At 54.8% G+C, this 27,390-nt stretch overlaps 1 protein-coding gene across 1 annotated transcript; it reads left to right on the top strand.

Moving 5' to 3' along the window:
• The first annotated feature begins 7,309 nt into the window (after nt 1-7,309).
• Nucleotides 7,310-27,338, top strand: LOC149430624 (RIIa domain-containing protein 1-like). The gene is made up of 4 exons (XM_089666181.1): nt 7,310-7,567; nt 8,251-8,327; nt 8,429-8,475; nt 26,961-27,338. The coding sequence occupies exons 1-4, from the start codon at nt 7,505-7,507 to the stop codon at nt 27,050-27,052; spliced, it is 279 nt and encodes a 92-aa protein (XP_089522307.1). The 5' UTR covers nt 7,310-7,504; the 3' UTR covers nt 27,053-27,338.
• The last annotated feature ends 52 nt before the right edge of the window (nt 27,339-27,390 follow it).

The raw sequence follows: 27,390 nt of genomic DNA on the forward strand, positions 1-27,390 counted from the left end.
TCCCGAAGACCCCCGAAGAGTCCCACAGACCCCCGCAGACTCCTACAGACCCCCGCAGACTCCTACAGACCCCCGCAGACTCCCACAGACCCCCGCAGACTACCGAAGACCTCCGCAGACTCCCACAGACCCCCGCAGACTCCCACAGAACCCCACAGACTCCCGAAGACCCCCGAAGACTCCCACAGACCCCCGCAGACTCCTACAGATCCCCGCAGACTGCCACAGACCCCCGAAGACTCCCACAGACCCCCGCAGACTCCTACAGACCCCTGCAGACTCCTACAGACCCCCGCAGACTCCCAAAGACCCCCGAAGACTCCCACGGACCCCCGCAGACTCCCACAGACCCCCGCAGACTCTCGAAGACCCCCAAAGACTCCCACAGACCCCCGCAGACTCACAAAGACCCCCGCAGACTCCCGCAGACCCCCGCAGACTCTCAAAGACCCCCCAAGACTCCAACAGACCCCCGCAGACTCACGAAGACCCCCTTAGACCCCTTAGACCCCCACAGACTCACGAAGACCCCCAAAGACCCCTTAGACCCCCACAGACTCACGAAGACCCCTGCAGACCCCTTAGACCCCCGCAGACTCACGAAGACCCCCGCAGACCCCTTAGACCCCCGCAGACTCACGGAGACCCCCGCAGACCCCTTAGACCCCCGCAGACTCGCTTGATCGGCGGTGAAAGTTCGCTCAATTCCCCTTTAGAGAAATGCGAAAACTCTGAGGACGGGCGATGGGGGTGGGCACAAAGAGGCGGGGCCTGGAGTGCACTCCCCCAGACTGTGTGCTCCTCCCCCCGACTGTGCGCTCCCCCCCGACTGTGCGCTCCTCCCCCCGACTGTGCGCTCCCCCCCTGACTGTGCGCTCTCCCCCCCGACTGTGTGCTCCCCCCCCGACTGTGTGCTCCTCCCCCCCCGACTGTGCGCTCTCCCCCCCGACTGTGTGCTCCTCCCCCCGACTGTGCGCTCCCCCCCGGCTGTGTGCTCTCCCCCCCGACTGTGCGCTCTCCCCCCTGACTGTGCGCTCTCCCCCCCGACTGTGTGCTCCCCCCCCGACTGTGTGCTCCTCCCCCCGACTGTGTGCTCCTCCTCCCCCCCGACTGTGTGCTCTCCCCCCGACTGTGCGCTCCCCCCTGACTGTGTGCTCCTCCCCCCCGACTGTGTGCTCCCCCCCTGACTGTGTGCTCCTCCCCCGACTGTGTGCTTCCCCCCCGACTGTGTGCTTCTCCCCCCGACTGTGCGCTCCCCCCCCGACTGTGCGCTCTCCCCCCCGACTGTGCGCTCTCCCCCCGACTGTTGTGTGCTCCTCCTCCCCCCCAACTGTGCGCTCTCCCCCCGACTGTGCGCTCCCCCCTGACTGTGCGCTCTCCCCCCCGACTGTGTGCTCCTCCCCCGCAACTGTGCGCTCCCCCCCGAGTGCGCTCCCCCCCGACTGTGCGCTCTCCCCCCGACTGTGTGCTCCTCCCCCCCGACTGTGCGCTCCCCCCTGACTGTGTGCTCCTCCCCCCCGACTGTGCGCTCTCCCCCCGACTGTGTGCTCCTCCCCCCTGACTGTGTGCTCCCCCCCCCGACTGTACGCTCTCCCCCCCCCGACTGTGTGCTCCTCCCCCCCGACTGTGCGCTCCTCCCCCCTGACTGTGCGTTCCCCCCCGACTGTGCGTTCCCGACTGTGCGCTCCTCCCCCCCGACAGTGCGCTCCCCCCCGGACTGTGCGCTCTCCCCCACGACTGTGCGCTTCCCCCCTCTATGGAGAATTTCCCAGCTGTGGGGGGGGGTGGGGTGACATGATGGCTGATATTAGTGTGATTATGGATGGGACGAGGGGATCCCACCATCCCTGTGCAGAGTTCCCAATACTGTACACCCCAAGGAGGGCGGGAACAAAGAGTGAAGAGGAATGTGTGAGCCCCCCAAGATCCCCATTATGGGAGGGGCAGAGACACAAACTACTGGGGGAAATCTCACCATTGTGGGAGGGGCAGAGACACAAACTACTGGGGGAAATCTCCCCATTGTAGGAGGGGCAGAGACACAAACTACTGGGGGGAAATCTCCCCATTGTGGGAGGGGCAGAGACACAAACTACTGGGGGAAATCTCCCCATTGTGGGAGGGGCAGAGACACAAACTACTGAGGGAAATCTCCCCATTGTGGGAGGGGCAGAGACACAAACTACTGGGGGGAAATCTCCCCATTGTGGGTGGGGCAGAGACACAAACTACTGGGGGAAATCTCCCCATTGTGGGAGGGGCAGAGACACAAACTACTGGGGGGAAATCTCCCCATTGTGGGTGGGGCAGAGACACAAACTACTGAGGGAAATCTCCCCATTGTGGGTGGGGCAGAGACACAAACTACTGGGGGAAATCTCCCCATTGTGGGTGGGGCAGAGACACAAACTACTGGGGGAAATCTCCCCATTGTGGGAGGGGCAGAGACACAAACTACTGGGGGGAAATCTCCCCATTGTGGGAGGGGCAGAGACACAAACTACTGGGGGAAATCTCCCCATTGTGGGAGGGGCAGAGACACAACTACTGTAAGATTGAAGATGTACAACACTCTTGGACCGTGGCCGGTGATTCAGCTGATTGTTGCCGATCTCGGGGTGGATCTCCCCTTTAAGACGAATCCTTTGTATCTCTGTGTTCGATGTCCCTCCTCGCGGAGCCCCGCCCTCAGCGCTGAGTTCATTTTCATCTAATAAGGCAGAAAAGGAAGAAATAACGGCTCCTCTTCTGCGCGGGTCACTGCTCAGCGGGCGAGATTCGGTGACCCCGCCGTGACAACAGACCTGTAATTGGCCGGCGGTGGATAATTGTGCTGTGAATGGATGAGGGGGGAGGGGGGTCGCTGTGCGGCGGTATGCGGGGTGTAATGGACGCGGCGGAGCGGATGGTACCCGGCGACGGCGGTGATGATGGCGGATGATGATGGTTGCTACGTGATGGCAGATTAGAAGCCATCTGCTGCTTTCCATCCCCCAAGAACACTTGTGTGTGTTTACTGAGCGGGGAGCAGGAGCGAGCGGGGCCTGTGCACACCTGCCGGCCCTTCCCCCACCCGCTCAGGATGACAAGAGATCCGTACACAGCGCCTGATAGGAGGGACGCAAAACACAGCCGGGGGACGGGACCGACGCACAGAGGGGCGCAAAACACAGCCGGGGGACGGGACCGACGCACAAAGGGGCGCAGAACACAGCCGGGGGACGGGACCGACGCACAAAGGGGCGCAGAACACAGCCGGGGGACGGGACCGACGCACAAAGGGGCGCAGAACACAGCCGGGGGACGGGACCGACGCACAAAGGGGCGCAGAACACAGCCGGGGGACGGGACCGACGCACAAAGGGGCGCAGAACACAGCCGGGGGACGGGACCGACGCACAGAGGGGCGCAAAACACAGCCGGGGGACGGGACCGACGCACAGAGGGGCGCAAAACACAGCCGGGGGACGGGACCGACGCACAGAGGGGCGCAAAACACAGCCGGGGGACGGGACCGACGCACAGAGGGGCGCAAAACACAGCCGGGGGACGGGACCGACGCACAGAGGGGCGCAAAACACAGCCGGGGGACGGGACCGACGCACAAAGGGGCGCAAAACACAGCCGGGGGACGGGACCGACGCACAAAGGGGCGCAAAACACAGCCGGGGTCGGGACCGACGCACAAAGGGGCACAAAACACAGCCGGGGGACGGGACCGACGCACAAAGGGGAGCAAAACACAGCCGGGGGACGGGACCGACGCACAAAGGGGCGCAAAACACAGCCGGGGGACGGGACCGACGCACAAAGGGGCGCAAAACACAGCCGGGGTCGGGACCGACGCACAAAGGGGCGCAAAACACAGCCGGGGACGGGACCGACGCACAAAGGGGCGCAAAACACAGCCGGGGGACGGGACCGACGCACAGAGGGGCGCAAAACACAGCCGGGGGACGGGACCGACGCACAAAGGGGCGCAAAACACAGCCGGGGGGCGGGACCGACGCACAAAGGGGCGCAAAACACAGCCGGGGGACGGGACCGACGCACAAAGGGGCGCAAAACACAGCCGGGGGACGGGACCGACGCACAAAGGGGCGCAAAACACAGCCGGGGGACGGGACCGACGCACAAAGGGGCGCAAAACACAGCCGGGGGACGGGACCGACGCACAAAGGGACGCAAAATGGCAGCAGAATGCCTGCTATCCACTAATTTATTACGCAAAAGATTGTATTTTTTCTTTGTACACCCGCTGTGCCCATTATGAGGGGTTCCCACCATCCCTGTGCCCATTATGAGGGGTTCCCACCGTCCCTGTGCCGAGTTCCGGGTCTGTACACCCGCTGTGCCCATTATGAGGGGTTCCCGCCATCCCTGTGCCGAGTTCCCGGGTCTGTACACCCGCTGTGCCTATTATGAGGGGTTCCCGCCATCCCTGTGCCGAGTTCCCGGGTCTGTACGCCCGCCGTGCCCATTATGAGGGGTTCCCACCATCCCTGTGCCGAGTTCCCGGGTCTGTATCCCCGCCGTGCCCATTATGAGGGGTTCCCACCATCCCTGTGCCGAGTTCCCGGGTCTGTACCCCCGCCGTGCCCATTATGAGGGGTTCCCACCATCCCTGTGCTGAGTTCCCAGGTCTGTACACCCGCCGTGCCCATTATGAGGGGTTCCCACCATCCCTGTGCCGAGTTCCTGGGTCTGTACACCCGCTGTGCCCACAAATTTATTACACAAAAGATTGTTTTTCTCTGGCGTTGTATAAACACGCACGGCCGGAGTCAGGGAATCTGAGAAAATAACAGCGACCCCCCCCGACCGACCGCGTCATCGCCCGCAGGAGCGCTCCGGAGGGGGTATAGACGCACGGTGGTGCGCTCAGTCATAATGTAGCCAATCGGATCGGGTGAAGGTTCTCTTGGATGGTGCTGAAATCTCCCCATTGTGGGAGGGGCAGAGACACAAACTATGGGGGAGGGGGGGGAATCTCCTTGTTGTGGGAGGGGCATAGTTGGGGTACGTAGGGGGTATGATAGAGGGGTTGGCCGGGTATGTGGAGGGGTATGTAGAGGGATAGGCGGGGTATGTGGGGGGGTAGGCGGGGTATGTGGGGTGGTAGGCGGGGTTTGTGGGGGATAGGCGGGGTATGTGGGGGGGTAGGCGGGGTATGTAGAGGGATAGGCGGGGTATGTGGGGTGGTAGGCGGGGTTTGTGAGGGATAGGCGGGGTATGTGGGGGGGTAGGCGGGGTATGTAGAGGGATAGGCGGGGTATGTGGGGGGGGTAGGCGGGGTATGTAGAGGAGTAGGCGGGGTATGTGGGGGGGGGTAGGCGGGGTATGTGGGGGTGTAGGCGGGGTATGTAGAGGGATAGGCGGGGTATGTGGGGGGGTAGGCGGGGTATGTGGGGGGTAGGCGGGGTATGTGGGGGGGTAGGCGGGGTATGTAGAGGAGTAGGCGGGGTATGTGGGGGGGTAGGCGGGGTATGTGGGGGGGTAGGCGGGGTATGTAGAGGAGTAGGCGGGGTATGTGGGGGGGTAGGCGGGGTATGTGGGGTGGTAGGCGGGGTATGTGGGGGGTAGGTGGGGTATGTGGGGGGGTAGGCGGGGTATGTGGGGTGGTAGGCGGGGCATGTGGGGAGGTAGGCGGGGTATGTGGGGGGGTAGGCGGGGTATGTGGGGAGGTAGGCGGGGTATGTGGGGGGGTAGGCGGGGTATGTGGGGGAAGGCGGGGTATGTGGGTGGTAGGCGGGGTATGTAGAGGGATAGGCGGGGTATGTGGGGTGGTAGGCGGGGTATGTGGGGTGGTAGGCGGGGTATGTAGAGGGATAGGCGGGGTATGTGGGGTGGTAGGCGGGGTATGTAGAGGGATAGGCGGGGTATATGGGGTGGTAGGCGGGGTATGTAGACGGATGTGGGGTGGTAGGCGGGGTATGTAGAGGGATAGGCGGGGTATGTAGACGGATGTGGGGTGGTAGGCGGAGTATGTAGAGGGATAGGCGGGGTATGTGGGGTGGTAGGCGGGGTATGTAGAGGAGTAGGCGGGGTATGTGGGGTGGTAGGCGGGGTATGTAGAGGGATAGGCGGGGTATATGGGGTGGTAGGCGGGGTATGTAGAGGGATAGGCGGGGTATATGGGGTGGTAGGCGGGGTATGTAGACGGATAGGCGGGGTATATGGGGTGGTAGGCGGGGTATGTAGAGGGATAGGCGGGGTATATGGGGTGGTAGGCGGGGTATGTAGAGGAGTAGGCGGGGTATGTGGGGTGGTAGGCGGGGTATGTAGAGGAGTAGGCGGGGTATGTAGAGGAATAGGCGGGGCACGTATTATTGATCAATTGAATGACGCCATTGGAGCGATCGATCGGAAATGAAATCGATGACGTAACGAGTTGGTTTGCGGTCACTATGAGGCTCCGTTCATCGGCGTTTGTACAAACATGGCGGCCGGGTGGCGGCGCTCTCCTCGCCGGGCTGTGACGTCTCCGCCGCGCTGATCTTGATAGGCAGTGACGTCACAGACAAGAAGGGTTCCGTCATAACGCCGCTCCGGCTGGGAAGGAAATCGGCGATAGAGAGGAATTTACCGACATCCGGCGGGGAGGGGATTATAGAGCCGCCATTGTCTGCAGTGGAGTCCAGTCATTGCCCCCCAGATGCCCCCCCCCCCCCCCCGGGTAGATGGGGGAGGAGATGTTCCTACAATGGGAGTCCAGCTGCTGATTGGGGGAGGGGGGGTTGTGGGGTCACCTGGGGACACTCCTGTCATCTCCCGGGACAGGCCGGTCATGTGATCTCCTGCAGAGCGGTGACAACAGAGAACAGCGACAATCCCTGGGGACACCAGGAGGAGGGGCACAGTATATAATGTACAGGGGGAGGGGCACACGGTATATAATGTACAGGGGGAGGGGCACAGTATATAATGTACAGGGGGAGGGGCACACGGTATATAATGTACAGGGGGAGGGGCACACGTTATATAATGTACAGGGGGAGGGGCACGGTATGTAATGTACAGGGGGAGGGGCACACGGTATATAATGTACAGGGGGAGGGGCACACGGTATATAATGTACAGGGGGAGGGGCACACGGTATATAATGTACAGGGGGAGGGGCACAGTATATGATGTACAGGGGGAGGGGCACACGGTATATAATGTACAGGGGGAGGGGCACACGGTATATGATGTACAGGGGGAGGGGACATCATGTGACAGGATTCTGTCCTCTGAGCTGTCACCATGGAGATGGCGGTCTCCTCCTCTGTTGCCCCTGGTAACCACACTCCCCTGAAGGACAATCCTAATTGGCTGGTCCAGGACACGGCGGCCGACAGTCAGGCTCCGCCCACATTCCAGTTTAATGACGTCACCCCGGGACTCCCCCTGGCTCAGCCGTCTCCATGGTGACAATCTCCCCGAGAACAGAAGGGCGGGGCCGCAGCCAGTCACGTGACTCTCCGCCCCCTAGCAACCAGCTCAGCGTCCCCGAGAGGAGAAGATGGCGGAGGAGGATCCCGGGGCCCTGAACAGCGAGCAGGAGAGCCGGCTGAGGGCCTGGAGGGTGAGAGGGACCCCCTGAGACTTGTGGTGTCACCCGACCCTGAGCATGCTGGGACTTGTGGTGTCACCCGACCCCTGAGCATGCTGGGACTTGTGGTGTCACCCGACCCCTGAGCATGCTGGGACTTGTGGTGTCACCCGACCCCTGAGCATGCTGAGACTTGTGGTGTCACCCGACCCTGAGCATGCTGGGACTTGTGGTGTCACCCGACCCCTGAGCATGCTGGGACTTGTGGTGTCACCCGACGCTGAGCATGCTGGGACTTGTGGTGTCACCCGACGCTGAGCATGCTGGGACTTGTGGTGTCACCCGACCCCTGAGCATGCTGGGAATTGTGGTGTCACCCGACGCTGAGCATGCTGGGAATTGTGGTGTCACCCGACCCCTGAGCATGCTGGGATTTGTGGTGTCACCCGACCCCTGAGCATGCTGGGACTTGTGGTGTCACCCGACCCCCTGAACATGCTGGGACTTGTGGTGTCACCCGACACTGAACATCACCCCACAATGACCCCGGGAGATCTAATCAATCGTTTGATACCCCCCCCATGACTTTGGGAGATCTGAGCTTGCTGATATTTGATTGGTTGTTCCCCGCGGTCATGTTCTTGGATTGGCAGTATATCCAGAGTCTCCTGTGATTGGTTGGATCTCTGATCTCTGTGTCTTCTCTCCTCCCACAGATCCAGACTCGGATCGGTAATGAGAGCTACCTCCGGAGCCACCAGGAAGTGCGCCTCCTGCTGTCTGCGTTTATACGGTGACTATCATCTCATCAACACCGACATCTGCCCCAATCACAGCTTCATACTGAGGGCCCCAAAGGACCCCAACCAATCACATCTCTCTGTCTCTCTCTAGGGAGGTTCTGCTCCACCGTCCTGAGAACATCCGGGAGTTCGCGGCAGGTAAGGCACGTTCACTGGTCGTTCATCGGTCCCTGGGACTGTCCCCAGTTCATTGTTCTCCAACACTCTCCCCCGATCATTCATTGGTCTCCATCAATTGCCCCCGATCATTCATTGGTCCCCATCAATTGCCCCCGATCATTCATTGGTCTCCATCAGATGCCCCCGATCATTCATTGGTCTCCATCAGATGCCCCCGATCATTCATTGGTCTCCATCAATTGCCCCCGATCATTCATTGGTCTCCATCAATTGCCCCCGATCATTCATTGGTCTCCATCAATTGCCCCCGATCATTCATTGGTCTCCATCAATTGCCCCCGATCATTCATTGGTCCACAACACACTCCTCAAATGTACCAGGTTCTCCAGCCTCCTTCACGATCCTTCATTGGTCTCCAGCATTCTTCCCAATATTTCATTGGTCTTCAGCATCCTTCACGATCCTTCATTGGTCTCCAGCATTCTTCCCAATATTTCATTGGTCTTCGGCATCCTTCCCGATCCTTCATTGGTCTTCGGCATCCTTCCCGATCCTTTATTGGTCTTCGGCATCCTTCCCGACCCTTCATTGGTCTTCAACATTCTACCAGATCATTCCTTGGTCTCCAGCACTCCTCCTTGGTCTCCATATTTCTCCCTGATCCTTCATCCATCTCCAACAATCATTCTAATCATTAATTTGTCTCCGACACTCTCTTACCATTTATTGCTCTGTAGCACTCTCCCCGATCCTTCATTGGTTCCAGCATAATTCCCGATCCTTCATTGGTCTTCAGCATCCTTCCCGACCCTTCATTGGTCTTCAACATCCTTCCTGATCCTTCATTGGTCTTCAACATCCTTCCCGACCCTTCATTGGTGTCCAGCATACTTCCCGATCCTTCATTGGTCTTCAACATCCTTCCCGATCCTTCATTGGTCTTCAACATTCTCCCCGATCCTTCATCGGTCTCCAGCATTCCTACTAATCCTTCATTGGCCTCTAGTATTCTTCCCGATCCTTCATTGGTCTTCGACATCCTTCCCGATCCTTCATTGGTCTTCGGCATCCTTCCCGATCCTTCATTGGTCTTCGGCATCCTTCCCGATCCTTCATTGGTCTTCGGCATCCTTCCCGATCCTTCATTGGTCTTCGGCATCCTTCCCGATCCTTTATTGGTCTTCGGCATCCTTCCCGACCCTTCATTGGTCTTCGGCATCCTTCCTGACCCTTCATTGGTCTTCAGCATCCTTCCCAATCCTTCATTGGTCTTCAGCATCCTTCCCGACCCTTCATTGGTCTTCAGCATCCTTCCCGACCCTTCATTGGTGTTCAGCATCCTTCCCGATCCTTCATTGGTCTTCAGCATCCTTCCCGACCCTTCATTGGTGTTCAGCATCCTTCCCGATCCTTCATTGGTCTTCAGCATCCTTCCCGACCCTTCATTGTTCTTCAGCATCCTTCCCGATCCTTCATTGGTGTCCAGCATCCTTCCCGATCCTTCATTGGTGTCCAGCATCCTTCCCGACCCTTCATTGTTCTTCAGCATCCTTCCCGATCCTTCATTGGTGTCCAGCATCCTTCCCGATCCTTCATTGGTCTTCAGCATCCTTCCCGACCCTTCATTGGTCTTCAACATCCTTCCTGATCCTTCATTGGTCTTCAGCATCCTTCCCGACCCTTCATTGGTCTTCAACATCCTTCCTGATCCTTCATTGGTCTTCAACATCCTTCCTGATCCTTCATTGGTCTTCAACATCCTTCCCGACCCTTCATTGGTCTTCAACATCCTTCCTGATCCTTCATTGGTGTCCAGCATACTTCCCGATCCTTCATTGGTCTTCAACATTCTCCCCGATCCTTCATCGGTCTCCAGCATTCCTACTAATCCTTCATTGGCCTCTAGTATTCTTCCCGATCCTTCATTGGTCTTCGGCATCCTTCCCGATCCTTCATTGGTCTTCGGCATCCTTCCCGATCCTTCATTGGTCTTCGGCATCCTTCCCGATCCTTCATTGGTCTTCGGCATCCTTCCCGATCCTTTATTGGTCTTCGGCATCCTTCCCGACCCTTCATTGGTCTTCGGCATCCTTCCCGACCCTTCATTGGTCTTCAGCATCCTTCCCAATCCTTCATTGGTCTTCAGCATCCTTCCCGACCCTTCATTGGTGTCCAGCATCCTTTCCGACCCTTCATTGGTCTTCAGCTTCCTTCCCGATCTTTCATTGGTCTTCAGCATCCTTCCCGATCCTTCATTGGTCTTCAACATCCTTCCCGACCCTTCATTGGTCTTCAGCATCCTTCCCGACCCTTCATTGGTCTTCAGCATCCTTCCCGACCCTTCATTGGTGTCCAGCATCCTTCCCGACCCTTCATTGGTGTCCAGCATCCTTCCTAATCCTTCATTGCTCTTCAGCATCCTTCCTAATTCTTCATTGGTCTTCAACATCCTTCCCGACCCTTCATTGGTCTTCAACATCCTTCCCGACCCTTCATTGGTCTTCAGCATCCTTCCCGACCCTTCATTGGTCTTCAGCATCCTTCCCAATCCTTCATTGGTCTTCAACATCCTTCCTATTCCTTCATTGGTGTCCAGCAATCTTCCTGATTCTTCATTGGTCTTCAGCATCCTTCCCGATCCTTCATTGGTCTTCAGCACTCTCTCTGGTAGTTCATTGGTCTCCAGCATTTTTCTCTAGCCTTCATTGGTGTGCATTGCGTCCTGAACCTTCTGCCAGGTGGACCAGTCCCCGCGTATGTTTGCGCTCCCAATATTGAGGATGCGGAGGGAGGAGCGCAGCGTCCTGGAGATTAGGAGGGGGAAGAGACACTTCATCACTCGGAAGGACGAGGAACGACAGGACAGAAACACATTATCCCCGCTCGCACCTCGTCCATCACGCTCGCAGCGGCGCGTCAATGACGGATACTTTGTATCGTAAAGCTGTCAAGACAAATAGCAGGAATGATGTGGATTCTCATGGATTAGGGAGACGTCTGTCCGTATTGATCCCGGGAGAGACGGAGGAGAATGCGTTTCCTGCGGTCCCCGGGGCCCCGTATTTTACAAACTGTATTTAACGCCACAAATTGCCTTCTGGTGCGTGCTGCGAGCGTCAGTGCTCATGAACCACCCAATTCCCAGCTTCTCCCCAGCGGCAGTGCTCATGAACCACCCAATTCCCAGCTTCTCCCCAGCGGCAGCGCTCATGAACCACCCAATTCCCAGCTTCTCCCCAGCGGCAGCGCTCATGAACCACCCAATTCCCAGCTTCTCCCCAGCGGCAGCGCTCATGAACCACCCAATTCCCAGCTTCTCCCCAGCGGCAGTGCTCATCAACCACCAATTCCCAGCTTCTCCCCAGCGGCAGCGCTCATAAACCACCCAATTCCCAGCTTCTCCCCAGCGGCAGCGCTCATCAACCCCCAATTCCCAGCTTCTCCCCAGCGGCAGCGCTCATAAACCACCCAATTCCCAGCTTCTCCCCAGCGGCAGCGCTCATCAACCCCCAATTCCCAGCTTCTCCCCAGCGGCAGCGCTCATAAACCACCCAATTCCCAGCTTCTCCCCAGCGGCAGCGCTCATGAGCCACCCAATTCCCAGCTTCTCCCCAGCGGCAGCGCTCATGAGCCACCCAATTCCCAGCTTCTCCCCAGAGGCAGCGCTCATAAACCACCCAATTCCCAGCTTCTCCCCAGCGGCAGCGCTCATGAACCACCCAATTCCCAGCTTCTCCCCAGCGGCAGCGCTCATGAACCACCCAATTCCCAGCTTCTCTCCAGCGGCAGCGCTCATGAACCACCCAATTCCCAGCTTCTCTCCAGCGGCAGCGCTCATGAACCACCCAATTCCCAGCTTCTCTCCAGCGGCAGCGCTCATAAACCACCCAATTCCCAGCTTCTCCCCAGCGGCAGCGCTCATGAACCACCCAATTCCCAGCTTCTCTCCAGCGGCAGCGCTCATGAACCACCCAATTCCCAGCTTCTCCCTATTGGTCTGCAGCACTCTCCCTGATCGTTCATTGGTCTGCTGCACCTTCCCTGATCGTTCATTGCTCTCCAGCATTCTCTAGCACTCTGTCTGATCCTTCATTGGGGAGACTTTCCCTCACTTCCTGTCCCAATGACAGGGTGTCACAACAGGAGGTGATTGGATATCTCTCTGATGGAAACCAACATCTTTGATGGTTCTTTGGTCTCCCTGATCACACCTGCCTCCTACACTCTCTTGGATCATTCCTTGGTCCCCAGCATTTTCCCTGATCGTTCAATGGTCCCCAGGACTCTCCACCATCATTCACTGGTCCTCAGGTCCCTCCACCATCATTCAATGGTCCCCAGGACTCTCCACCATCATGCAATGGTCCCCAGGACTCTCCACCATCATTCAGTGGTCCCCAGGACTCTCCACCATCATTCAGTGGTCCCCAGGACTCTCCACCATCATTCAGTGGTCCCCAGGACTCTCCACCATCATTCAGTGGTCCCCAGGACTCTCCACCATTATTCAGTGGTCCCCAGTACTCTCCACCACCATTCAGTGGTCCCCATGACTCTCCACCACCATTCACTGGTCTCCAGCACTCTCCACCATCATTCAATGGCCCCCAGGAATCTCCACCATCATTCAATGGCCCCCAGGAATCTCCACCATCATTCAATGGTCCCCAGGACTCTCCACCATCATTCAGTGGTCCCCAGGACTCTCCACCACCATTCAGTGGTCCCCAGGACTCTCCACCACCATTCAGTGGTCCCCATGACTCTCCACCATCATTCAATGGCCCCCAGGAATCTCCACCATCATTCAATGGTCCCCAGGACTCTCCACCACCATTCACTGGTCTCCAGCACTCTCCTTGAGAGTTCATTGGTACCCAGCATTCTTCCTGATTTTCATCGCTCTCCAGCATTCTCCACCATCATTCGCTGGTCTCCAGCACTCTGCTAGACCGTTCATTGGGGAGATTTTCCCTCATCTCCTGTCCCAATGACAAGGTGTCACAAGAACAGGAAGTGATTGGATATCTCTCCAATGGGGACAGAGATGGCAACAAATCACATCTTGTCTAGTGGAGATGAGAGGGGTTAGAACATCCCTAAGGCTTTTATTGATCACCATGTCTTCCTGTTTTGGTGGCACCCATATTCTCTCTCATCCTGGTGTCACCGGGACAGGAAGCGAGAGGAAATGTTTCTAATAAGGACGCGTTTACAACTTCAGATATGGAATCGTTTCCATTTGTCGGGAGTTCCCTCCATCCAATCTCAGCGCCTTGTTCGGTCTTAACTAAGGCTGTGCTAGGAATCCGAGTCACAGAAGGCGCGTCTCCGGCAGTAATGGAAACGTTTATTAACATCGCGAGCAAAAAGTAATTAAGAAGTGAGAGACGTCAGGGAAATGAATGTCTGTGATAGCTGAGCGCTGATATCTCATCAGAGGGGGAACCAGGGGCTATTGTCTGTGTCACGGCGGGTTCAAGAGGACCGGTCATGGCTGGGCCTAGGCAAGGATCTCATTGGTCGGTCCTACATCAGTACAATTATAGCAATATATATATATATATATGTACGGTATATGTTGTTTTTTTTCATGTCCTTACAGAGATTGGTCCGGGCATGTCACTTAAATCTTACCCCCATCCTCCGGTTGTACTGGCTCCTCCCCTTCAGTCTTGCACAGGTGTACCGGCTCCTCCCCTTCGTTCTTGCACAGGTGTACCGGCTCCTCCCCTTCGTTCTTGCACAGGTGTACCGGCTCCTCCCCTCCAGTCTTGTACAGGTGTCCCGGCTCCTCCCCTTCAGTCTTGCACAGGTGTACCGGCTCCTCCCCTCCAGTCTTGCACATGTGTACCGGCTCCTCCCCTTCAGTCTTGCACAGGTGTACCGGCTCCTCCCCTTCAGCCTTGCACAGGTGTACCGGCTCCTCCCCTTCAGCCTTGCACAGGTGTACCGGCTCCTCCCCTCCAGTCTTGAAAAGATGTACCGGCTCCTCCCCCCCAGTCTTGCACAGGTGTACCGGCTCCTCCCCCCCAGTCTTGCACAGGTGTACCGGCTCCTCCCCTCCAGTCTTGCACAGGTGTACCGGCTCCTCCCCTCCCCTCCAGTCTTGCACAGGTGTACCGGCTCCTCTCCTTCAGTCTTGCACAGGTGTACCGGCTCCTCCCCTTCAGTCTTGCACAGGTGTACTGGCTCCTCCCCTCCAGTCTTGCACAGGTGTACCGGCTCCTCCCCTTCAGTCTTGCACAGGTGTACCGGCTCCTCCACTCCAGTCTTGCACAGGTGTACCGGCTCCTCCCCTCCAGTCTTGCACAGGTGTACCGGCTCCTCCCCTTCAGTCTTGCACAGGTGTACCGGCTCCTCCACTCCAGTCTTGCACAGGTGTACCGGCTCCTCCCCTCCAGTCTTGCACAGGTGTACCGGCTCCTCCCCTTCAGTCTTGCACAGGTGTACCGGCTCCTCCACTCCAGTCTTGCACAGGTGTATCGGCTCCTCCCCTTCAGTCTTGCACAGGTGTACCGGCTCCTCCCCTTCAGTCATCCACATGTTAAGGGTTATCAGGAATATTAGTGATCGGGGTTGTATTGAATTGAATGTTAAAGCCCGGCCATGACCGATTCCCTCTCAGCTGACCATACCCAACCCAAGGCCCTCCCTGGCAGGGACACAGTTAAGTTCTCCCGGCTAGGAGACATGGGCGCTGGGTGGGTATTCACGTCCGCAGGGACATCTCAGTCTGAGGCCGACGAGGAAGGCGGATGTGAACCTTAATGAATTCAATTACTGGCAGAACACAGCCCTGGGCCCAGCGTAGGAGACGGCGGGCAGGATAAACACCTCGTCCGGTGGGTGTGTCCAGGCAGCCATCCAGGAGTGCAGCGCGGTTCTGCATTGGGCACCGGTGCCCTGGAGTCACAATCCAGTAAGGACACCGGCTGGTTGGAGTGTGTATGGCCGTCTCCATGTTTGGAGGATAATTGGTGTCACCACAGACCGGCCCTCCCATGTGTGTGATGATAAGGCTGGGATGGGGCGTGAGAAGCAAAGCTTCGGAGGGAGGTACTGAGGTGAATCCTGCCCCAAGAGCTTACAGTCTAAAAGAAACGGTGAACCTACGGGGAAAAATGATGTGAAGAGAGAGTTCCAAACACTGAAGATGTGTGTTCTGAGGGTGGCGAGAAGTACGAGATAAGAAGGAGCAGCATGGGAGAAGTCCTGGAGGTGTGAATGAGAAATAGTTACCTGGGGAAAGAGAGTCCCAGAGAAGGAGAACAGCATGGGAGAAGTCTTGGGGATGTGACTGGAAAGAGAGATTCAGAGGAGGGCAGCATGGCAGAAGTTACGGGGTTGTGATTAGGAAGTGGTGACGTGGAAGAAGAGAGATCCAGAGGAGTTCTGAGGTTGTAATTGGGAAGTGGTGACTTGGAGGAAGAGAGATCCAGAGGAGTTCTGTGGTTGTGATTGGGAAGTGGTGACCTGGAGGAAGAGGGATCCAGAGAAGTTCCGGGGTTGTGATTGGGAAGTGGTGACCTGGAGGAAGAGGGATCCAGAGAAGTTCTGAGGTTGTAATTGGAAAGTGGTGACTTAGAGGAAGAGAGATCCAGAGGAGTTCTGAGGTTATGATTGGATCCCTCTTCCTCCAAGTCACCCCTTCCCAATCACAACCACAGAACTCCACTGGATCTCTCTTCCTCCAAGTCACCACTGCCCAATCATAACCTCAGAACTCCTCTGGATCTCTCTTCCTCCAAGTCACCACTTTCCAATTACAACCTCAGAACTTCTCTGGATCCCTCTTCCTCCAAGTCACCCCTTCCCAGAGAAGTTCTGAGGTTGTAATTGGAAAGTGGTGACTTGGAGGAAGAGAGATCCAGAGACGTTCTGAGGTTGTGATTAGGAGGTGGTGACTTTGAGGAAGAGAGATCCAGAGAAGGACAGCAGCATTTAAGAAGTCCTTGGGATGTGATTTGGAAATAGTGGACCAGAAGAAGAAAAAAATCTAGAGGCCTGCAGCATGGGAGAAGTTCTGGGGTTCTGATTGGGATGTGTTGACCTGGTTGAAGAGAGATCCAGAGGAAAGCAGCAATAGAGAAGTCCTTGATGTTTTGATTGGGGAGTGGTGACCTGGAGGAAGAGACATCCAGAGAAGGAGGGCAGCATTTGAGAAGTCCTTGGGTGTGATTGGGAAATAGTGACCCAGAAGATGAATCTGGAGGAGTGCAGCATGGGAAAAATTCAGGAGGTATGACTGGGAAATGGTGACCCAGATGAAGAGAGATGCAAAGGAGAACCACATGGGAGGAGTTCTGGGTTTGTAATTAGGAAGTAGTGACCTGGAGAAAGAGAGATCCAGAGGAGAGCAGCATTTAAGAAGTCCTTGGGGTGTGATTTGGAAATGATAAAAAGAAAAAATATGGAGGCATGGGAAAAGTTCTGGAGGTGTGCCTGGAAAGTGGTGACCCTGAGGAAGAGAGATCCAGAGGAGGAGAGCAGCATAGGAGCAGTTCTGGGGTTGTGATTGAGAAGTGGTGACCCAGAAGAAGAGAGATCCAGATAAAAAGGGCACTTGAGAAGTCCTTGGGGTGTGAATTGGAAACGGCAAACCAAATTTAGAGATCTGGAGGAGTGCAGCAAGTTCTGGAGGTGTGATTGGTCAGTGGTGTCCTGGAGGAAGAGAATGCCAGAGTAGAGCAGCATGGGAGACATTTTTTGGGGGGTCACTGGGAAATGATGACCCATAAGAATAAAGCTCTAGAACGCTGTGGCATGGGGGAGGTCCTGGAGGTGGGACTGGGAAGAGGAATCCAGAAAAGGAGGGCAGCATATCCGATGTTCTAGGGTGTGATTGGGCAGTTGTGCCACAGAGGAGGTGAGATCCAGAGAAGTCCGAAAGGTGTGATTGGGAAGAGGTGACTTGGAGGAAGAGAGATCCAGAGAAGGAGGAAGGCATTAGAGACGTCCTTGGGGTGTGACAGGGGAATGATGACCCGGAAGAAGAGAAGTCTACAGGAGAGTAGCCTGGGAAAAGTTCTGGAGGTGTCAATGGGAAGTGGTGACCCAGAAGAGAGATCCAGAGGAGGAGGAAGGCATTAGAGACGTCCTTGGGGTGTGACAGGGGAATGATGACCCGGAAGAAGAGGAGTCTATAGGAGAGTAGCCTGGGAGAAGTTCTGGAGGTGTCAATGGGAAGTGGTGACCCAGAAGAGAGATCCAGAGGAGGAGGAAGACGTCCTTGGGGTGTGACTGGGAAATGATGACCCGGAAGAAGAGAAGTCTATAGAAGGGTAGCATGGGATAAGTTCTGGAGGTGTCAATGGGAAGTGGTGACCCAGAAGAAGAGAGATCCAGAGAAGGAGGAAGGCATTAGAGACGTCCTTGGGGTGTGACTGGGGAATGATGACCCGGAAGAAGAGAAATCTATAGGAGAGTAGCATGGGATAAGTTCTGGAGGTGTCAATGGGAAGTGGTGACCCAGAAGAGAGATCCAGAGGAGGAGAAAGGCATTAGAGATGTCCTTGGGGTGTGACTGGGAAAGGATGACTAGGGAAAAGAAGTCTATAGGAGAGTAGCATGGGAGAAGTTCTGGAGGTGTCAGTGGGAAGTGGTGACCCAGAAGAAGAGAGATCCAGAGGAGGAGGAAGGCATTAGAGACGTCATTGGGGTGTGACCGGGAAATGATGACCCGGAAGAAGAGAAGTCTACAGGAGAGTAGCCTGGGAGACGTTCTGGAGATGTCAATGGGAAGTGGTGACCCAGAAGAAAAGAGATCCAGAGGAGGAGGAAGGCATTAGAGACGTCCTTGGGGTGTGACTGGGAAATGATGACCCGGAAGAAGAGAAGTCTATAGGATGGTAGGATGGGATAAGTTCTGGAGGTGTCAATGGGAAGTGGTGACCCAGAAGAAGAGAGATCCAGAGGAGGAGGAAGGCATTAGAGCCGTCCTTTGGGTGTGACAGGGAAATGATGACCCGGAAGAAGAGAAATCTATAGGAGAGTAGCATGGGAGATCCAGAGGAGGAGGAAGGCATTAGAGACGTCCTTGGGTTGTGACAGGGAAATGATAACGCGGAAGAAGAGAAGTCTATAGGAGAGTAGCATGGGAGAAGTTCTGGAGGTGTCAATGGGAAGTGGTGACCCAGAAGAAGAGAGATCCAGAGGAGGAGGAAGGCATTAGAGACGTCCTTGGGGTGTGACTGGGGAATGATGACCCGGAAGAAGAGAAGTCTATAGGAGAGTAGCATGGGAGAAGTTCTGGAGGTGTCAATGGGAAGTGGTGACCCAGAAGAAGAGAGATCCAGAGGAGGAGGAAGGCATTAGAGATGTCCTTGGGGTGTGACTGGGAAAGGATGACAAGGGAAAAGAAGTCTATAGGAGAGTAGCATGGGAGAAGTTCTGGAGGTGTCAGTGGGAAGTGGTGACCCAGAAGAAGAGAGATCCAGAGACGGAGGAAGGCATCAGAGACGTCCTTGGGGTGTGACAAGGGAATGATGACCCGGAAGAAGAGAAGTCTACAGGAGAGTAGCCTGGGAGACGTTCTGGAGGTGTCAATGGGAAGTGGTGACCCAGAAGAGAGATCCAGAGGAGGATGAAGGCATTAGAGACGTCCTTGGGGTGTGACAGGGGAATGATGACTCGGAAGAAGAGAGATCCAGAGACGGAGAAAGGCATTAGAGATGTCCTTGGGGTGTGACTGGGAAAGGATGACAAGGGAAAAGAAGTCTAAAGGAGAGTAGCATGGGAGAAGTTCTGGAGGTGTCAGTGGGAAATGGTGACCCAGAAGAAGAGAGATCCAGAGGAGGAGGAAGGCATTAGAGACGTCCTTGGGGTGTGACAGGGGAATGATGACCCAGAAGAAGAGAAGTATATAGGAGAGTAGCATGGGAGATCCAGAGGAGGAGGAAAGCATTAGAGACGTCCTTGGGGTGTGACAGAGAAATGATGACCCGGAAGAAGAGAAATCTATAGGAGAGTAGCATGGGAGAAGTTCTGGAGGTGTCAATGGGAAGTGGTGACCCAGAAGAAGAGAGATCCAGAGGAGGAGGAAGGCATTAGAGACGTCCTTGGGGTGTGACCGGGAAATGATGACCCGGAAGAAGAAAAGTCTACAGGCGAGTAGCATGGGAGATCCAGAGGAGGAGGAGGAAGGCATTAGAGACGTCCTTGGGTTGTGACAGGGAAATGATAACGCGGAAGAAGAGAAGTCTATAGGAGAGTAGCATGGGAGAAGTTCTGGAGGTGTCAGTGGGAAGTGGTGACCCAGAAGAAGAGAGATCCAGAGACGGAGGAAGGCATCAGAGACGTCCTTGGGGTGTGACAAGGGAATGATGACCCGGAAGAAGAGAAGTCTATAGGAGAGTAGCATGGGAGATCCAGAGGAGGAGGAAGGCATCAGAGACGTCCTTGGGGTGTGACAAGGGAATGATGACCCGGAAGAAGAGAAGTCTATAGGAGAGTAGCATGGGAGAAGTTCTGGAGGTGTCAATGGGAAGTGGTGACCCAGAAGAAGAGAGATCCAGAGGAAGTCAGCACGGGGTTATTGGTGTTAACTTGGCGTAATCCATTTTTTTCCTCTTTTTGGCCATTTTTCTCTTTCTACCATTGAGCTTCAACATTTGAAGGTAGAAGAGGAAGCAGGAAAAGGAACGGCAGTGAGGCGTCTGGCCTTCACCGCTAGATCCTGCTGTGTGTTTGGTGTAGCAGGTCCTTTGTCATCGTCAGTCAGGATGGCGTAGAATGGAGCAGCTGCTGGGAAAATATTGATCGCCCTTTGCTGTCTAATAACACAGGAATTATGGCTGAATGAAGGGGGGGAGGGGGTCTGCTGTTCCTGAAAAATTGGGCAATTGCCCATGTTCCTGGTTCTAAATTCAGGTGGTGTGCCCATTGGCCATTGGTGGAGTAGCAGGCTGGGTTCAATAGCAGCCAGGCCCACCTGGAGGTCATTGGGTGCCACTCTTCTTATGCCCCCAGGTTGGTTCTCCCATCCCGTAGACCTTCTAGGGATCAACACCTCACTTTTCTATCTATTTACTTCCTAATATGACTCCGTAGCTATGAATCCCAGACTCCGGTGTCACGTGAATGGTGTGCAGTTCCCAGCATGCTCTGCTTCTCCTCTGCTGAGGTTGCTGTGGACTGAAATGCGCACAGCTTATCAGGCTGGAGCGATTTCATCTATGAGCTCACAGGGTGTCCAGTAAAACATTTAGTATGTTGGCAGAGCGCAGGGACGGAGGTAAGGGAAAGACGGGCCCCTAGGAGAAGAAGACGACACGTTTCGGTTTCAGACACCCCCTTTATCAGGGTTCAGATGGAGCCTAAAATTGAAAATGTATAGGCAGCGCTCTTTCAGTTGGTGGTCTGAAGAATGTAAACAAGGACAAGAGTGCCCCTGAAGTCGTTACTGCATTTGAAGAAAAATGAGAAGCCAACACGTTTCGGGGTCAGACACCCCCCTTTTGTCAGGGTTCAGATGGGGCCTAAATTTGAAACTTTACAAGCAGTGCTCTATCAACCTGGGTACCTTGGAGGTCCCGGGAAAGGTCTGAAGAATGTAAAGAAGGATGAGAGCATCCTTCAAGTCTTTACTGCATGTGGCAAGAAATGGGGAGAAGAAGCCAACGTGTTTCAGGGTCAGACACCCCCCCTTCTTCAGGACTCAGATTCTCAGATGAGGCCTAAAATGTATAGGCAGCGCTCTGTCAACTGGGGTACCTTAGGGGGGTCCCGGGCATAGTCTGAAGAATGTAAACAAGGAAGAGAGCACCCTTCAAGTCTTTGCTGCATGTGGCAAGAAATGGGGAGAAGAAGCCAACGTGTTTCAAGGTCGGACACCCCCCTTTGTCAGGGTTCAGATGGGGCCTAAATTTGAAACTTTATAAGCAGAGCTCTATCAACCTGGGTACCTTGGAGGTCCCGGGAAAGGTCTGAAGAATGTAAAGAAGGAGAGAGCGTCCTTCAAGTCTTTACTGCATGTGGCAAGAAATGGGGAGAAGCCAACGTGTTTCAGGGTCGGACACCCCCCTTTTTCAGGACTCAGATGTGGCCTAAAATGTAGAGGCAGCGCTCTGTCAACTGGGGTACCTTGGGGGGTCCCAGGAATAGTCTAAAGAATGTAGACAAGGAAGAGAGCACCCCTCAAGTCTTTACTGCATGTGGCAAGAAATGGGGAGAAGAAGCCAACGTGTTTCAGGGTCAGACACCCCCCCTTCTTCAGGACTCAGATTCTCAGATGAGGCCTAAAATGTATAGGCAGCGCTCTGTCAACTGGGGTACCTTGGGGGGGTCCCGGGAATAGTCTGAAGAATGTAAACAAGGCAGAGAGCACCCTTCAAGTCTTTGCTGCATGTGGCAAGAAATGGGGAGAAGAAGCCAACGTGTTTCAAGGTCGGACACCCCCCTTTTGTCAGGGTTCAGATGGGGCCTAAATTTGAAACTTTACAAGCAGTGCTCTATCAACCTGGGTACCTTGGAGGTCCCGGGAAAGGTCTGAAGAATGTAAAGAAGGATGAGAGCATCCTTCAAGTCTTTACTGCATGTGGCAAGAAATGGGGAGAAGAAGCCAACGTGTTTCAGGGTCAGACACCCCCCCTTCTTCAGGACTCAGATTCTCAGATGAGGCCTAAAATGTATAGGCAGCGCTCTGTCAACTGGGGTACCTTAGGGGGGTCCCGGGCATAGTCTGAAGAATGTAAACAAGGAAGAGAGCACCCTTCAAGTCTTTGCTGCATGTGGCAAGAAATGGGGAGAAGAAGCCAACGTGTTTCAAGGTCGGACACCCCCCTTTGTCAGGGTTCAGATGGGGCCTAAATTTGAAACTTTATAAGCAGAGCTCTATCAACCTGGGTACCTTGGAGGTCCCGGGAAAGGTCTGAAGAATGTAAAGAAGGAGAGAGCGTCCTTCAAGTCTTTACTGCATGTGGCAAGAAATGGGGAGAAGCCAACGTGTTTCAGGGTCGGACACCCCCCTTTTTCAGGACTCAGATGTGGCCTAAAATGTAGAGGCAGCGCTCTGTCAACTGGGGTACCTTGGGGGGTCCCAGGAATAGTCTAAAGAATGTAGACAAGGAAGAGAGCACCCCTCAAGTCTTTACTGCATGTGGCAAGAAATGGGGAGAAGAAGCCAACGTGTTTCAGGGTCAGACACCCCCCCTTCTTCAGGACTCAGATTCTCAGATGAGGCCTAAAATGTATAGGCAGCGCTCTGTCAACTGGGGTACCTTGGGGGGGTCCCGGGAATAGTCTGAAGAATGTAAACAAGGCAGAGAGCACCCTTCAAGTCTTTGCTGCATGTGGCAAGAAATGGGGAGAAGAAGCCAACGTGTTTCAAGGTCGGACACCCCCCTTTTGTCAGGGTTCAGATGGGGCCTAAATTTGAAACTTTATAAGCAGTGCTCTATCAACCTGGGTACCTTGGTGGTCCCGGGAAAGGTCTGAAGAATGTAAAGAAGGATGAGAGCGTCCTTCAAGTCTTTACTGCATGTGACAAGAAATGGGGAGAAGAAGCCAACGTGTTTCAGGGTCGGACACCCCCCCTTTTTCAGGACTCAGATGTGGCCTAAAATGTAGAGGCAGCGCTCTGTCAACTGGGGTACCTTGGGGGGTCCCGGGAATAGTCTAAAGAATGTAGACAAGGGAGAGAGCACCCCTCAAGTCTTTACTGCATGTGGTAAGAAATGGGGAGAAGAAGTCAGCGTGTTTCAGGGTCAGACACCCCCCTTCTTCAGGGCTTAGATTCTCAGATGAGGCCTAAAATGTAGAGGCAGCGCTCTGTCAACTGGGGTACCTTAGGGGGGTCCCGGGCATAGTCTGAAGAATGTAAACAAGGAAGAGAGCACCCTTCAAGTCTTTGCTGCATGTGGCAAGAAATGGGGAGAAGAAGCCAACGTGTTTCAAGGTCGGACACCCCCCTTTGTCAGGGTTCAGATGGGGCCTAAATTTGAAACTTTATAAGCAGAGCTCTATCAACCTGGGTACCTTGGAGGTCCCGGGAAAGGTCTGAAGAATGTAAAGAAGGAGAGAGCGTCCTTCAAGTCTTTACTGCATGTGGCAAGAAATGGGGAGAAGCCAACGTGTTTCAGGGTCGGACACCCCCCTTTTTCAGGACTCAGATGTGGCCTAAAATGTAGAGGCAGCGCTCTGTCAACTGGGGTACCTTGGGGGGTCCCAGGAATAGTCTAAAGAATGTAGACAAGGAAGAGAGCACCCCTCAAGTCTTTGCTGCATGTGGCAAGAAATGGGGAGAAGAAGCCAACGTGTTTCAAGGTCGGACACCCCCCTTTTGTCAGGGTTCAGATGGGGCCTAAATTTGAAACTTTATAAGCAGTGCTCTATCAACCTGGGTACCTTGGTGGTCCCGGGAAAGGTCTGAAGAATGTAAAGAAGGATGAGAGCGTCCTTCAAGTCTTTACTGCATGTGACAAGAAATGGGGAGAAGAAGCCAACGTGTTTCAGGGTCGGACACCCCCCCTTTTTCAGGACTCAGATGTGGCCTAAAATGTAGAGGCAGCGCTCTGTCAACTGGGGTACCTTGGGGGGTCCCGGGAATAGTCTAAAGAATGTAGACAAGGGAGAGAGCACCCCTCAAGTCTTTACTGCATGTGGTAAGAAATGGGGAGAAGAAGTCAGCGTGTTTCAGGGTCAGACACCCCCCTTCTTCAGGGCTTAGATTCTCAGATGAGGCCTAAAATGTAGAGGCAGCGCTCTGTCAACTGGGGTACCTTGGGGGGTCCCAGGAAAGGTCTGAAGACTGTAAAGAAGGATGAGAGGGTCCTTCAAGTCTTTATTGCATGTGGCAAGAAATGGGGAGAAGAAGCCAACGTGTTTCAGGGTCAGACACCCCCCCTTCTCAGATGGAACCTAAAATGTAACATGTAGAGGCAGCGCCCTTTCAGTTGGGGCACCTTGGTGGTCTGAAGAATGTAAACAAGGACAAGAGTGTTCCTGAAGTCGTTACTGCATTTGAACAGAAATGAGAAGCCAACACGTTTCAGGGTCAGACACCCCCCTTTGTCAGGGCAAGATGGGGCCTAAATTTGAGACTTTGTCAACCGGGGTACCTTGGAGGTTCAGGGAAAGGTCTGAAGAATGTAAACAAGGAAGAGAGCGTCCTTCAAGTCTTTACTGCATGTGGCAAGAAATGGGGAGAAGCCAGCATGTTTCAGGGTCAGCCACCCCCCTTTCTTCAGGACTCAGATGCTTATATGAGGCCTGAAATGTAGAGGCAGCGCTCTGTCAACTGGGGTACCTTGAGGGTCCCGGGAAAGGTCTGAAGAATGTAAAGAAGGATGAGAACACTCCAAGTCTTTACTGCATGTGGCAAGAAATGGGGAGAAGAAGCCAACGTGTTTCAGGGTCGGACACCCCCCCTTCTTTAGGACTCAGATTCGGCCTAAAATGTAGAGGCAGCGCTCTGTCAATTGGGGTACCTTGGGGGGTCCCGGGAATAGTCTGAAGAATGTAAACAAGGATGAGAGCACCCCTCAAGTCTTTACTGCATGTGGTAGGAAATGGGGAGAAGCCAACGTGTTTCAGGATCGGACACCCCCCTTTCTTCAGGACTCAGATTCTCAGATGAGGCCTGAAATGTAGAGGCAGCGCTCTGTCAACCGGGGTACCTTGGGGGGTCCCGGGAATAGTCTGAAGACTGTAAAGAAGGAAGAGAGTGTCCTTCAAGTCTTTATTGCACGTGACAAGAAATTAGGAGAGGAATCCGACACGTTTCGAGGTCAGGTATCCCCCTTCGTCAGGGTAATTGATAAAACCGTTCGCTCCAATGTAAAGAGATATTCGATCCAGTGGGATGGGTCCCTGGAAAGGCAAGATCAGTGCTGTCAGACCTCATCCCATAAAAAAAAAATGGCAGTTGGAGGGATGAAACCCTGAAAGGACAGTCATTTTGTAAGAAGATGAGGAATGCAGAAGGAGGGAAGGTGACGCGATTGGCTTTATATTTGGAACACGATGTTAGATAATGTGCCAATTATAGAGAGGCGGGGGGGTCACATGACTAGAATGAACACGAATGATGGCGGTCACATGTTCCCATCATACCTGGGGGGGGGTGACCGTGATGCCACACCATACAGAGCAGGAAGCATGGGGGGGGGGGAGGGGCCATTACATCTGGATAATTGTCCCCGGAGATCCGGGAAGGATAATATCTGACGTTTCGTGTTCCGGGCGTCAGTAAATCACCCTTCAGGGAGGTCCTGACCGCAGCGGGCGCCCGGGGTCTTTCCTCGGGTCGTATCGGACCCCCCCCTCCCCCGACCAACGGTGACTCCAGCTGCTGACAGGAACCAGACGGCCCCAGAAGATCCAATAGGGCCCCTTATTAAATCATATTATAGGCATGTAATGTGGTTATACGGGACCGCACAGGCACCTGTTACCATGGCGACGAGAAGAGAGCGCCGTTCCCAGCACCCAGCGTTAACCCGTGCTGTACCGGAGAGACGCCGGCAGTAACCCCGCAAGTGCCAGAGTCCAGGCGGCATTCACCCCCCCCCAATAGGTGCCAATACAAGGGGGCGTTAACCCCGTATGAGCCAAGCATGGCGTATTGGCCTCATTTCTCCATCATGAGGAGGGGAGACTGAGGAAATGCCTCCTCCTACAAAGGTACAATGTACAGTCTGATCACTGGGGGAGGAGACTGAGGAAATGCCTCCTCCTCCTCCTACAAAGGTACAATGTTCAGTCTGATCACTGGGGGAGGAGACTGAGGAAATGCCTCCTCCTACAAAGTTACAATGTACAGTCTGATCACTGGGGGAGGGGAGACTGAGGAAATGCCTCCTCCTACAAAGGTACAATGTACAGTCTGATCACTGGGGGAGGAGACTGAGGAAATGCCTCCTCCTCCTTCTACAAAGTTACAATGTACAGTCTGATCACTGGGGGAGGGGGACTGAGGAAATGCCGCCTCCTCCTCCTTCTACAAAGTTACAATGTACAGTCTGATCACTGGGGGAGGAGACTGAGGAAATGCTTCCTCCTCCTTCTACAAAGTTACAATGTACAGTCTGATCACTGGGGGAGGAGACTGAGGAAATGCTTCCCCCTCCTTCTACAAAGTTACAATGTAGAGTCTGATCACTGGGGGAGGAGACTGAGGAAATGCCTCCTCCTCCTTCTACAAAGTTACAATGTACAGTCTGATCACTGGGGGAGGAGACTGAGGAAATGACTCCTCCTCTGTCTACAAAGGTACAATGTACAGTCTGATCACTGGGGGAGGGGAGACTGAGGACACCCCTCCTCCTCCTTCTACAAAGTTACAATGTACAGTCTGATCACTGGGGGAGGAGACTGAGGACATGACTCCTCCTGCCTGCAGCAGACTGGTGACATCCCAGGTCACTGACTGTAGGTGGGATTGGCGCTGTACGTTGTCGGGAATTCATTGGCCGACATGTAAAGTGAGTGACAGGTCGCCTTTAGAAGAGGGCGGGGTGTGGGCGGAGCACAGACAGCGCTGACCAGTTGTTTTGCTTTGCAGACTATTTCACGGACCCGACATTGCCAGCGACGGTCCGGGAGAAGATGAGCCGGTCCCAGGCAGAGGACGAATCCCATGGCGGGGGCTTGTGACGGCCGGCGATCGATGTAACGCTCGGTGTGGGGGATGGGCACCCAGAGCCACACCCGACCCGCTCACACGTGTGCATTTTACATGCGTTACGTCTGAACTCCACGGAACGGCTGTGTGCTGCGGATGTGGACAGGACAGAATGATAACACGGGGACCCACGGCAGCCATTTTCCCAGATTTGATTGGCTGCAACAACACGGATGTTCCGCGGTGTAATGGCGAAGCTGATGTTTCATTTGTTCGTATGTTCCCCCATCAACATGTTAATAAAGTTTTTAAATAAAACCTGTTTTCATGACATACTTGATTTTATACCCAGTGATGTCATCACTGGGTC

The sequence above is a fragment of the Staurois parvus genome, unplaced genomic scaffold (genome assembly GCF_062004578.1).
Source record: "Staurois parvus isolate SC_StPar_1 unplaced genomic scaffold, SC_StPar_1.0 ptg002576l, whole genome shotgun sequence".
Taxonomy (NCBI): domain Eukaryota; kingdom Metazoa; phylum Chordata; class Amphibia; order Anura; family Ranidae; genus Staurois; species Staurois parvus.